This window comes from Apostichopus japonicus, chromosome 12 (genome assembly GCF_037975245.1).
Source record: "Apostichopus japonicus isolate 1M-3 chromosome 12, ASM3797524v1, whole genome shotgun sequence".
Classification (NCBI taxonomy): domain Eukaryota; kingdom Metazoa; phylum Echinodermata; class Holothuroidea; order Aspidochirotida; family Stichopodidae; genus Apostichopus; species Apostichopus japonicus.
Genome location: NC_092572.1, coordinates 1,155,057 through 1,168,128, shown reverse-complemented (window position 1 = coordinate 1,168,128; position 13,072 = coordinate 1,155,057). Strand labels below are relative to the sequence as shown.

Genomic DNA, 13,072 nt, shown 5'->3' with positions numbered 1-13,072 from the left:
ACCATTGACGAACAAACACCTACAAAGAAGACGGCTTCAATGAGCTCAAGGTAACCAACACCCCCCCCCCCTCCTCCCTCATTATACAATTCTTTTTTCGTCTTTGGTTCTCTCCTAATGATTCAAACCATGTACTAAATATGCGGGGAAATATTGAATGTATTATTATATATTTGCAAAACCTTCCATTTGTATTAACTTAGACTATAAGACCAGAATTATAGTATAAATGTGCTTCAGATGGCACCATTTGAATTTTTGTATGAGCAATCTTAAAAGTGGCAGCACCCATCCTGTTTAACATACTTACTGTACATCTGCACCTCCCATAACGATTCAGGTAACTATACCTAAATTATTCAAGGGAATAATTACCACAATATTGATTTTCGAGCTACCTGTATCAAGTTATTTTCAAACATTATCTTAGAATGCACCATTTGACGTTAAAAACTTTGAATTTATGTTCATGACAAATAGAAGAACATTTGGTTCTCCGTGTTTTCAGAATTATTACAACTTAAAAATAGATATATATCATTTTGATAAGATCGTTGATCACCTCAACAATGAGCTTAAATTTTAAATGGAAAGAAAATTACCAGTTTCTTCAGACACTGTATCTGTCATTTAAAGAACAAGAATAAAAATATCGTTCTATTATATTATGCGGTTTCCCTTTTGAACGTCCAAAATTGATTATTAGTTTAAATAGAAAGGAAAATTAACAGTTTCTTCAGACGCTGTATCTGTCACTAAAGGAACAAAACTAAAAATTGCTGTTCTATTAACTATTTGATTGGTTATCATTAATACTTGTAATTTTAATGTCTTCACTGTACTAAATATTGACTTTCTTATTAGGATATCCATTGAACAACGTTGTAATTTTCCCATACCTTTAATAAGAAATATCACCCGAGTCATATTTCGCATATACTGTCCATATGCCACACAGGTGATAGACTTGTTGATATTGCTTGCATCAACATCAAGTGACAGCGAAATATTGGTTGTCTCATTAGAATCAGATGCAAAGTCTTCCTCCAAGATAATTTCGTCGTCGACAAGCCACACTATTTTGACAGGTTGCAACACATGTTGAATAATGCAGCGGAGACTTATATCACTGGATTTTTGAACAGTTAAATAGCCATCTTTCGTCTCGTGTACGCTATCTCCTAAGATGATAATTCTTTCTGGAAACACAAATTCTGACGACATGTAATCAAGAAAACAAAATCTCGTAAAGAACTCCTCGCCGAACTCACATACTTTCTAGTATGGCTACTTAAAAATATTGTCTCTTCCAGTACACGATAGGCACATAATATTTCAGATCAATGTTTACGTGTAGCCGATTCACACAGAGATTACAGTAACTGCTTTAAATCTTACGCTTAATCTTATTCCAAACAACAGGATATGTTGGAATTACACATATCCTCAGTTCTTACTATGATCCTAATAGCACATGCTACCGATTTATATTACGATCCAGTTTTCACGTTGATACAAAACGTTAAGATTTACAGATTTAACTGTCTTTTCTGTGTGCATCGGGTTTCAGGTTATAAAAGAAGGAAACTGCATTATGCTTGTAACTGTAAATTTATTTTCCTTGTGGGTTTCCTAGACTTCCAACTTTGTCTGCAGAAGGAAATAATCCTAATATTTATCGAGCTAAATACAAAGTGTAAACTCAAGTCTTATTATATCTTAAATTGCGAAAATTTTCCTTTCACCTTTCTAATACAGCTAGTAAGTCAATCTGACAAAGTATATAATTAACTCACCTTTTATTTTACATATAACTGTAAAGTCTGCCAACGTTTTCTTTGCCTGTTGGCATTGAACTGAAGATATTCTTTCCTGGTCGCAACTTTTAAAACTAAGCGAAGCATTTGTCTCATGGCATGTATTTACGGTTACGTCATTAACTTCACCAACATAAAAGTTTCCGTAAGCAATGCGATTCTTAGCTATGTACCACTCCACGTCAGATTTTTGATAAACCGGGCAAGTAAGGCAGACAGGATCCTTAAGCGAGGCGTTGCACTCGATGGTCGGAAATGGCTGGGTGCCATAATTGTCATAACAAACTCCAATTACACGTTTGCACATTATCAAAAACAGACAGGCTAAATAATAAGACAACAACTTTGAATGCGCCATGACTGTTTGCTAAATATAGTGTGTACGATTAAGCTAGTTAGGGCATATACATTACATGAACTGATTAGAAAGTGATCAGGTTAGTGTAAACTTTATTCTGTGACGTGCTATAATAGAATCACAACTAAGAATGGTTAACGATCAACCATAATTCATTTTACTTTGTAGTACGTCTACAGCGTTTGACATACTCATCTGTATTCGGTGTGATTTTATCTTCCAATAGCTTGAATACAATTCCTTTTTCTTAAGCACATTTTTATAAGAATATATTTATATAAAGTGTATTTGAACAGTCATAACGATTTTTGTTAAATTTTGCCAAACATAGTAAACACCACATTTGTTATCAATACCGAACAATTAATTGTTGATGATGATGATGATGGTGATGGTGATGATGGTGATGGTGATGATGGTGGGGGTAGTGATGATGATGATGACGACGACCACGACGAAGACGACGAAGGCGACGAAGACGACGAAGACGACGACGACTACGATGACGATGATGATGATAGCATATTGTTTTTTATGGATGTCAAAGGTCATTTGGAGTCACCAGTGGAAAAAAAAATTGTGGAAACCATGTTTTATAAGCTACCGTATCTCCCACCGACCAGCCTGTCAGCAAAAATGTGTGAGTTACGCCTCATTAGAATAGCGTGTCGCTAAGCTGCATATTTTCGCTACATACACTGAGTGCAATCGGTGTACTCTTTGTACATGCAGCGGTGCTACTGGGAGTTTCGGTCCTTTTTCACAATTTTCGAGATTCGGTGCCAAATAAAAAGTGTAGTTTTGGGTGTAATTACGTTGCTTTAATGACAAGGCACCGCTTACGAAAATTTACTGTCGCCTAGTTAGATTTTTATCAATGACCGTTCCTAATGCGAATTAACTGTGTAGAATGGTTCGCTATTTGCACTTGCATTCTGTACGGGTAGTTTTCTTGAACTTCATTGAGCATTTACAAACATACAGCGAAAGAATCCTTTAAAATCTAAAATAACAACTTATTAGAGGGAACGGTTTGAGCTTACGAAGTACGTAATGAGTTTAAAAGGCGTTTATAAATATGTTGTGCCCATATATTTAAATATCAACCAATTAAAAACAATATTAAACGTCGATATCACGACGGCTTGGTTTATGCGCAGGCAACACATGCAGAGTAGAGAATAATTTTGCAGGTAGACTACTAACAATAAGCATTTTTAAAAAATGTTCATGTCAGAATACCAATAATTAAGGTGGCCCTACATCTCCTAAATTATATCTTATGGCATTCCCTACATGCCACCAGTCATAGTTTGCCAAATATACAACAATTTGGGGAGTTTTGAGACAAGTTTTTTTTAATTGCTGCTAGGATTTTTTGCAAAGATTTTCACCTTAGAAATTCAGTGCGGAAAAGATTGCAATGATTTAGGCAGTGTAATAAAGTAATAACGATATTGTTCGCACACCAATCTGCAGCTAAAGGACAAGATAAATAATTAAGAAAATCGCGCTCATTGAGTAGCGACTCAAAGTTCTGTAAAGGCTTAGGACCTATATGCCTAGTACTATAGGAGCCATAATGTAACAGAAGCCAAGCAAATTTCGTAGGTAATTTAGCGGATATTTTATGTTTATTTGTTACAGACACTACTTAAGGCCTATCTGCTTATTTACGACACTGCTACATGTTTTACTTCGTTTATCCATCACTTTTTTCATACTGCGGAGAAAAATAATTTTTCAATGTGCAACTTTTATTGCAGAACACTATCATCGGGATCATGTCTATTCCCAAAATGTTGTACGCCATGATTATTCTCTTCGGCGTTGTCGGTGCAGGTAACTTCTTTGTATGAACATTAACCAATTTCGATTTTCTATGCGTTTCGTATTGCTTCATTTAAGCAAGTTAATTTTGCACTTCTTTTTTCAATTAACCCTAAAGCAGTTGGGAATTTGAGCTCCCTGATTGACCTGTATAATAAAGATTTTAAGAAATGCTGGGCAAACCGAGAAGTGCCGAAACACGAAGGCGAGAAAATCAGCAGAGCATTTTTTTACAGGGGAGCTATATTTGGAAACTTGCGTGTTTCACACATTGTTTCAAATAAATCTCAACAACCTTTAGAAGAATATCGTTAAACTTTGTCCAATTAGCTGCGTTTGGACAGCAATTCTCTGTCGATTCTGCAATCAAGATGGTGATGAGCTGTAAGAATATGGTAAAAAAAGTGGACGATACCAGTAAATATAGGTTACTTTTGTGTAATGAACATGCTGATACGGGCGGTCGCAGTATTTTTACGGTAAATTGTTCGCGTGATAAAGGCAACAGAAAATAAATCTCTTTTTCGATTGCATCAGCATTTCTCTATTAAACCCACCTGGTCAGAGTCCATTAAGAATAAGCAACATTGGATCTGCTTTGGAAGCTTGTTTTCCGACATTATCAGCAAACACGTATTGATACACTAACAATAAGTGTAAAACCATGTACGTTACAATAAAATAGTACGTCACAAGATGGCTCAATCAACCCCTTAACATGTACAGGCCAAGTCATATTTATAACAGACACAGCGCGAAAGCTGATAAATGAAGTGGATTTGTTGTGTTCATGGGTGTAATAATAAGGACGATCACAGCTTTGATGACAGTAGCTAACTTAGTAGATGAGTGCATACTTTTGCCAACCAATTAATTCGACCCAGGCTAGAACACTTATATGTTTTACTGTGGATGTGTGAATGTTTGTTACATGCATGGTATGTTGAATTAACGTAATATAACGTAATTTCACTGCAGAACACATAGCTTTGTTTGAGTCGGCCTAGCCCAGTCGTTAACGTGGTAATATCATTGATATTCGACCCACGGTAACTGATCAAGCATTTTGTAGCTTAAATGAGTAAGATTGTTATTGGACCTAATCTTCAACCTTAATATTCTGAAGATGTTCCTCTGCAAGTTTAGCATTCTTACAGCAACACCACAAACATTCAAAATATGTCTGAAGTCACTGAGCCTAAACAAACTGATGGTCGCGAGGTCAAATTTCTAACTAAAGGAATGCTGCTACATATATTACTTTTCGATGTTTTCATCACATTATTCAAAACAAGTTTATACAGGTTAATAGATTTTTGGTTATTTAATCATGACCACAATAATCAATTGGTTAAATGATGTCTGTACTCCGACTATTAGTGGAGTATTTATATGATAAGATACACTGCCGCTTGTACATTATAGGAATATACAAGTTTTTCCGTTGCTTTGTGTCATGGACATCATTTTACAAGCACCACTCTTTTTCTCCTATTCAAGTGACACCCACTCAGTGTCCTACGGTTCAACAATGCAATAGCTGTGAAGATTGCATCAAACAACTCGAACGAAATGAACAAACAGCTTTAACTTGCTTCTTGAACAAGGAGAAATTTGGTTTGGTTTCTTATGGAGGTGAGTACAGCGAGACACAGTTAAAAATCAAGGATGAAAAGAGTGAAACATGGAACATATACAGTACTATTCTCTTCGTATCATATGATACATCGTGTAATCAAACGCACACCTGTGTCTGTTATGCAAAGAATGATGAGCAGATGGTGACCAAAGAAAATATAACAGTTCATATTCAACCAAGCACGTTTTAGGAGTATATAGTCTCTCGTTTTCTACGAATTCCAATTCTTTAAGACCAATTGCTGAAGGCATCGTTACTTACAACCAAGTTATACGTTGTCATCTATCTTAAGTTTAGGAAAACAAAACAATAAATTTAATATTTCGTCCCGTTGTTTGAAAGTAATGATATTTAACCGCTAATGCGAAACTCTTATAAATGGCTATATATTACAATACATAATACAATATGTATATAGAAGGCATCCCGAGAAAAGTTGTTGAACTTTTAATGGCGCCTTCTTAACATTGTTATTATTCGCAAATATCAAAATGATAACAGGATATGTTTTAACGTTTAGCATATTTATACTAATTGTTCGTAACATATATTCAACTTCGATGTCGACAATGAATAAGCTGCAGCGTTGTATATGACTTGTATGAGTATGTTAGGACACTCTTTTTGAAAAAAAAAGTTTAGTACCATTCTGCAAGCAGTTACATTTGAGCAAAGGGCGTAATTGAAATATACAAAATAGGTCTAAGAAAATCGTCAAATTGATAATGATTAGTAAATACATGCCTTAGTCTTATCAAATTTGAAAAATTGTCCGTGGACATTGACAGAACGATGAACTTCTACAGAAAAAAGCAGCCATGTATAAAGGTGATAACAACCTAAGAACTTAAATTGCATTGCCGAAATATGCAAGATAATATGCGAGACGGTATTCCAAAGGTATACTACGTTTGGGGGGGGGGGGGTGGATTCCGGATTGACTGCGACTGATTAAGATAGGGTATGTGAATATTTCTGGAAGGACAATGAGGCAAATTATTGATTTTACAAAGGATGGGCTGTAATGGAATAATGGAAGTCGAGTCATATGAGACAAAAATCCCCTAGACAAAAATACAATAATAAACATTAATTGGGGCGATCTGAGGCATATTCAACTCATAATTTATTTCCATGTAAGAATAGCTCTAATCCTAAAGGAAAAATTATGATGGTAACACTTGATAAACTTCAAATGTTTGTCCCGACCTTTTCAAGTAAGGCTTCTTGGGGTGGGAAGGGGCGGGAGGATTTAAACAGAGGCAAATTAAGGAATTTATAGTTAATGGCGGGGGATACTGCACTGGTATCATAAGCCGTCTTCAAATTGTGCATTATGAGGAAAAGGTAAATTTAAAATTAGTTCCGGTAACCCTAGACACAAACCTTAGCTAATAAATTGTTCGTGTGTGTTTGAAACCAAAGGGCAAGCTTACACCATTAGTAGTCAAATTCTTCCACAGTGGTATTCAATTTTGCCCCTACTGAACCAGTTTCCTACTTTTGGTGATCGCACGTGTGCCTTGCCTAAACCCCATTGAATGTTATAATAATGCAATTTACAACAATATGGTCTTAACCCAAAATGCTACAGGAGTTTTAGAAATTTAGTCAAAAGGTGTAAACTATATTATTAGTGACAGGTTGCATATCTGGAGTAGCCCTTTCTTCTATGACTGCTGCCAAAATAATACTTTACTATAATATTCATCAGTAGCTGAGAATTTTACGAGATTTGATTTACTGAACAAAATAATAAGTCGAGGGTTTATAATCAAATATACCATTCATCAGACTTGTTCTGTGTTAGCTCATGCATATCTCAACCCTGTTAGTGTTCTTTCAAAACAAATTTCTTAATAATGTCTTTGTAAGTTTTGATTTTAAGGAATCTGTGATAAAGGAAAGAAGATAGAACTAATACTGTATTTTTGGGGAGCAGTGGTTGCGATTGCGGTTGTGATTTCAGCGGTGGTTGTTGTTTGTATCTTTCTAATACGGTGTTGTAAAAAAAAAAGGTATTTAACTGATATATTCTTCTTTTATCAATTTTATACATAATAAAACCTTCTTCCAACGACATTGACAGTCAAGAAAACGCTCTTTGTATACATATAATAAAAATCTTGGCAAGGTTAGCACTGTCCACAAAACACGGGAAAATATCATTCTTAAGATGCAGATAGTTCGCATGCTATTTGCTTGTTTAAGGCTTATGTTGAACGTTGCGAAGTTTGTTATTGACTTAGGCTCGTTGAAAATGTTCATACAGAGCCAACAATGATGGGTTTAAGAATGCTCTGAACAAGCACCTTAAGCATTGTAACCGGGTCTGAGTATTTGTGTCTTCCGTTTTATTATCTCCTATAGGGTCCTTGATGGGGACCTGAGTGTCCCTCCTGATCCTTTTTTCTACTAAACTAAGCTAACAAGTATCTGCTGTAAGCTCTTTGACACAAGAATTTGCGACATGAAAAATATGTTGTAAAAGTGTAACATCGTTCTTATACATGCGTGCACTTTTTACTTTCAAATGCATGGTAGCTAATATTACAGTTACTTCACCATCACATCATTTTTGTGGCATTGTTTACCATTTCTATTTGATTTTAAGATAAATGTTGATTTCATATGAAATCGTGTAGCGAGCTTATCAAGTGTGATAAGACCCAACCAGATTGCTAACCAACTCTGTAAGAGGACCTTTATAATGTTGCTTACTTATCGTTCCCTTTGATTAATTCGTCATAAAGTAACATGCTTGTGCTCGATTGTGTTAATTACCAATAGTCGAATGTGATTATCATTTTTCTGTATTTATAGGTATGTGCCACATGTTACTATCATAAAACATTCTTAACAAACAAATAATATTCAATAATTTATAGTTAACTATTTGAATAAATTTGTTGGCAGCTGTTTAATAGCGGTATTTTTCAAATTTAACGATAGATACGTTTATGGAAAGTTTGAAGCAGATTTACATCCCCTATGGAGAATATTGGTGTGGCGATTGTCAGTACGAAGTAACGTATACAGACAGAAGCAACAAAACGATGAATACTGTCGATGAACTGCTTGCGGCATTATTCAAGGACCCTAAGGATAAACGTGTGTTATTTATTGGCGAGTCTGGTAGTGGCAAGTCACGTTTATTTCGAACCATGACAAAGAAGTGGATGGATGGAGAAATTCTGCAAGATGCGATTTTGATATACCTTCAACTTGAGTATTTATCTATAGACTCTAACATATTAGAAGAACTGGCGGATTCGTTGAGATCTGACAATAATTCGGTTACGCTTGACAGCCTACGTATGATATTACAAAATAAAAGGAGCATTGTCATGTTAGATGGTCGTAGCAATTTGGATCGGTTTCATAATACTACACAGAATAATGACAATACGAACGGATTGACTGTGAAACAGCTCTTGATGGGTAAAGACATTGATCAGTACAAGAAAATGAAAATTTGGATAACCTATCGTAACCTAGAAGATGCCTCGCAGGACATGAAAGAATCTAAAGATAAATTAACAACAGTAAAACTTCTTGGGTTTAACGATCTACAGAGACAGGGATTCTTTGCAAGAGCTTTGTCTGTGGATGAAAATTCTATAAAAGATATTTCAGAGACTTGGAAATTTTATATTGAAGAAAAGTTTAATGAAACCCTTGATGGTAGATATTCATCTCCATTAATTGCACAGTTGTTTGTCAGTTATGTTTTACAGAAAGACACGATTAGGCATTTGATGACATTCACGAAGTCCAAATGGAATGAACTTGAGAAAGTTGGTAACTTTGATATATTAGTATGTTTACTTGAGGCATTCTTTCAAGATAAGAATGAATACAAGGAACGAGCTAAAACGTTTCATCAGAAGCAGTTAGTGTTCAGGCGCACAACAGATGATTATTTCCAAGAAGCAACACTGCACTTGTGGCAAGAGCTCAATAATAATGACGTAAGTATTTATCATTTTTTTTTCTTTCATGTACGTTACAGGGAAGAAATCTCTGCAAAAATGGTACTAAATTGTTGCACGGTCTATGTTAGTTTGATGGGGGTTAGTACTACAGCACTGATGGAGTTAGGATTCAAATGAAAATGATTACAGTTGGGAATGAACGTATGTGTGGGTGCATATACAAGTGCACGTGTGAAAAAAAATGTCACGAAACTGCCTTGAACTGGTTAAAAGATGTAGGGCTTTCGTAACTTATGACTGCATAACTGAAATGTCAGAATTCGTAAATTAAACGCCATGAAATAGTCATGAATACAAAGTGAACATTTGCACTGCAACTCAGTCTAAGCCGTAAGGATCATGTCATTTAAAGTTTTGATAAAGTTTCTGAGGAAGTGACTAGGATTAATCATATCAGAAAAGATATCACATAATATATAACTACATGAGAGAAAATTTGCGTTGACATCAGTGCACTCATTCAGATATTATTTAGCAGTATAATTTCTATACTTTCTCGACCTGCATATTACGAATATGTCAGATGCTTCATAACTAAATCAGTTTAATAAAACATTTAACAACAACAAAGGCTTAATGAACTTTTTCAAATTGAGCAAGAAATAAAGTCAGCTGTTACCGTATGAAAGCTTTTTGTATTTTACGACTTCAGCTGGAAAGAAAACTATTGGCACGCCACGAAAAATCATTATAATGTTTTACCCCAAAACGATTCCAACTTGCCCATTCCTCGCGCCAAAACAGCCTGAATGTCAGTTTTCTGCCCTATCATGATGAAGTGAGACACGTAGAGGATTCCGAGAAATGACATTGCCATATGCAACCGCTAACGACAGTGTAAAAGGGAGAATTCAAAGCATTCGTACTCGCGCTGTACGTTATTATGCGTGTAATTGCTCATATTATTATACATTGGTAGACATCAAGGATTGGTTAGACCTTTTAAAGTGCACAGTAATATCACTACCGTAGAACGATGCTTGCCCCTGGCACCATATGCATATGCAAAACTTCATCCGTTCCGTGGTCGCATAATAAATTGTACTAAGTAAGATAAGTTGAACTTTAGAGTTTGCTTTAAAATTGCACAAATCACAAATGTTTGGCCTAATACTTTGCTTTGATATTGATGCAGGATTGACGAAATTACCGATATGTTCTTTTTTTTTTGCAAAAAGGAGAATGAGAGCTTTGAATATCTTTCCTCCGTCACTGTGTACTGTTAGCTTATCGCCGTTAGACAATACAATGGGAAACTATACACTATGTTATTTATACCAACAGCGACAGCTTAAAACTCTGGAAATATATGGTGATTGTCCTCTCCGTCTGATGAAATATTTACCAACGGTCACTGAGCTACTGGTCTTTCACAACATTCGCTTATCAGAGAACTACAATGATTACAAGTCTATAACAGAAACTGCATTTAAAAAATGTAACACAGTAAAGTAAGTATTATTCCAACAAAGATAAACAAATTAATATACATATATATATATTTTCTATATCTATATTTTCTTTCTATATATATATATAAATATATACATAAAAAATATATACATAATTATATATATATGTAAATATAAATATATATATATATATATTTGTATGTGTGTGTATGTCTTTATTCATGTATTTATATCTGAGATATAAGAAATGTAAAGGCTTCTAGCATTGTGGGAACTGCTTTCCTTTTCTTCGTTAACACGATATATGCATAATTCAAATTCATTTTTGATACAAATACACTGCTGTTGCAATTAAGGAATAACGTCATTGTAAGTATATTTTCCGCAATAACCATTTTATCTCATAATCTCGGTATCGAACAATGTATGCGTATTATCAAACATAAAATAAGACGTATTTCCTCTTTCTTCTTCTTTGTCAGATTTTCAGACCAAACACTTCACAAAGGTCAGCCACAACATATCGATGGTCCTTAAGTAAGATATAAAATGCCTGATATGGAAATAAAGTGACAGAAGATACAAGTAAAGAAATTAACATAGAAACATTATGTTTGAGATCGACAAGTGTAGACGGATACCTCAAAGGGTACATTATAATTAAGATAATATATGCTATACGCATCATACTTGATCAAAAATTTGTTTGATCACTTGTTTATTCAACATTTCAAGATAAACGATTCATTGCTTAAGGAATTGTTTTTGTCAATATTGGTAAATTGGTACGCAGTAAATCTTTAACACATGGACATTTAACTTCACAAAACTTGAACAATCAGGGGTTATACAAATATTGAGATAGTTTTTTGCAGATTTTAGTGGACCAACGTTCATGATGAGGCATTGTGGCAGTCTGAAATAACCATAACGCAAACCAAAAGGCTGTGTGATTCGTTTTAGCATTTACTGTGTTTGCATGACATGTTTTTAAGACATTAAGCTAGATTTAACTGAACTGACCCTTGATCCCTGCAAAATGTAGAGCGTTCACGGTACTAACAAAGTTGTTATTACAACAATTACATTTGTGAGGAATGTGTATAAATTGAAAGAGTTTTAGACATTGAACATCTTTTGACCTCGAATGACATTTTTGCTATTTCTACAATACAAACGCCATTTTACTTATTACGGATATTGCAAAGTACAGCTATGTATGACATCCAAGTTCAATTTGGAGTTGTTGTTTTTACAAGATTTTGAAACTTAAAGTTCTATTGACTTAAATGAGCACGACATTCACAAACCAGGCCAGGGACCTTGAATTTAATAAGGTGTGTGCACGAACAAAGCCATGAAGTACATCTGAGCTGGTTATTTTGAGATAATACGTATACACAGTTATCAAATATTGACCGATGATGACCGCGAATGAAACTGTAATTCCACAACATGCGGTTTGTTGATTGTATTTATTAAAGTACATCTACATACAAGGTCAGAATCTTATGTATGCGTTACTTTGCATTCATTGAATTGATATGTTTTCCAACTCTGACAGCTCTTGAACTTGAATAACCTTTTTAGCCGAATAACAATCACTTGGGATCCCAGCGTTTCCACAGGAGACACTAATATCGGTCCTAATGCGCATGATTTGCACTATTTACCAATCTCCATATGACAAATCTCTAAGTGTAAGTGTGAAAATATGCTACAAAAATTTTCTTTTAATTGTAAACGAAGTTGTATATACCTATATCACTATAGTGATGAACGTGCAGAAGTAATCCCAGGTAAAAATCCATTTTGGAGAGATGTATACCATTTAACTGACTCTCAAGCTTAAACTCAGTTTAGCTGACATAAACAAAAAAAAGGTTTAAATGACGCATGGTTAACGATAACGTGTGTATTAAAGCAGAACAGTTTGAACAATTTCGTAGCTAATATGATGTAGTTAGGAGTAATTTGTAAATTTGCATAATGAGTTGTAAATATATTCACTAAGTTAACCA

General features: G+C 34.7%; 1 protein-coding gene and 1 long non-coding RNA gene across 2 annotated transcripts; one reads left to right on the top strand and one right to left on the bottom strand.

Moving 5' to 3' along the window:
- The first annotated feature begins 34 nt into the window (after positions 1-34).
- LOC139977659 (uncharacterized) lies at positions 35-12,795 on the top strand. The gene is made up of 6 exons (XM_071987136.1): positions 35-50; positions 3,942-4,017; positions 5,506-5,640; positions 8,597-9,615; positions 10,924-11,090; positions 11,534-12,795. The coding sequence occupies exons 2-6, from the start codon at positions 3,960-3,962 to the stop codon at positions 11,586-11,588; spliced, it is 1,434 nt and encodes a 477-aa protein (XP_071843237.1). The 5' UTR covers positions 35-50; positions 3,942-3,959; the 3' UTR covers positions 11,589-12,795.
- LOC139977669 (uncharacterized) lies at positions 67-2,492 on the bottom strand. Its single transcript, XR_011796630.1, has 3 exons — positions 1,797-2,492; positions 900-1,214; positions 67-623 (listed from the first exon to the last, which is right to left on the bottom strand). It is a non-coding gene; the product is annotated as an uncharacterized lncRNA (long non-coding RNA).
- Positions 12,796-13,072: the final 277 nt, after the last annotated feature.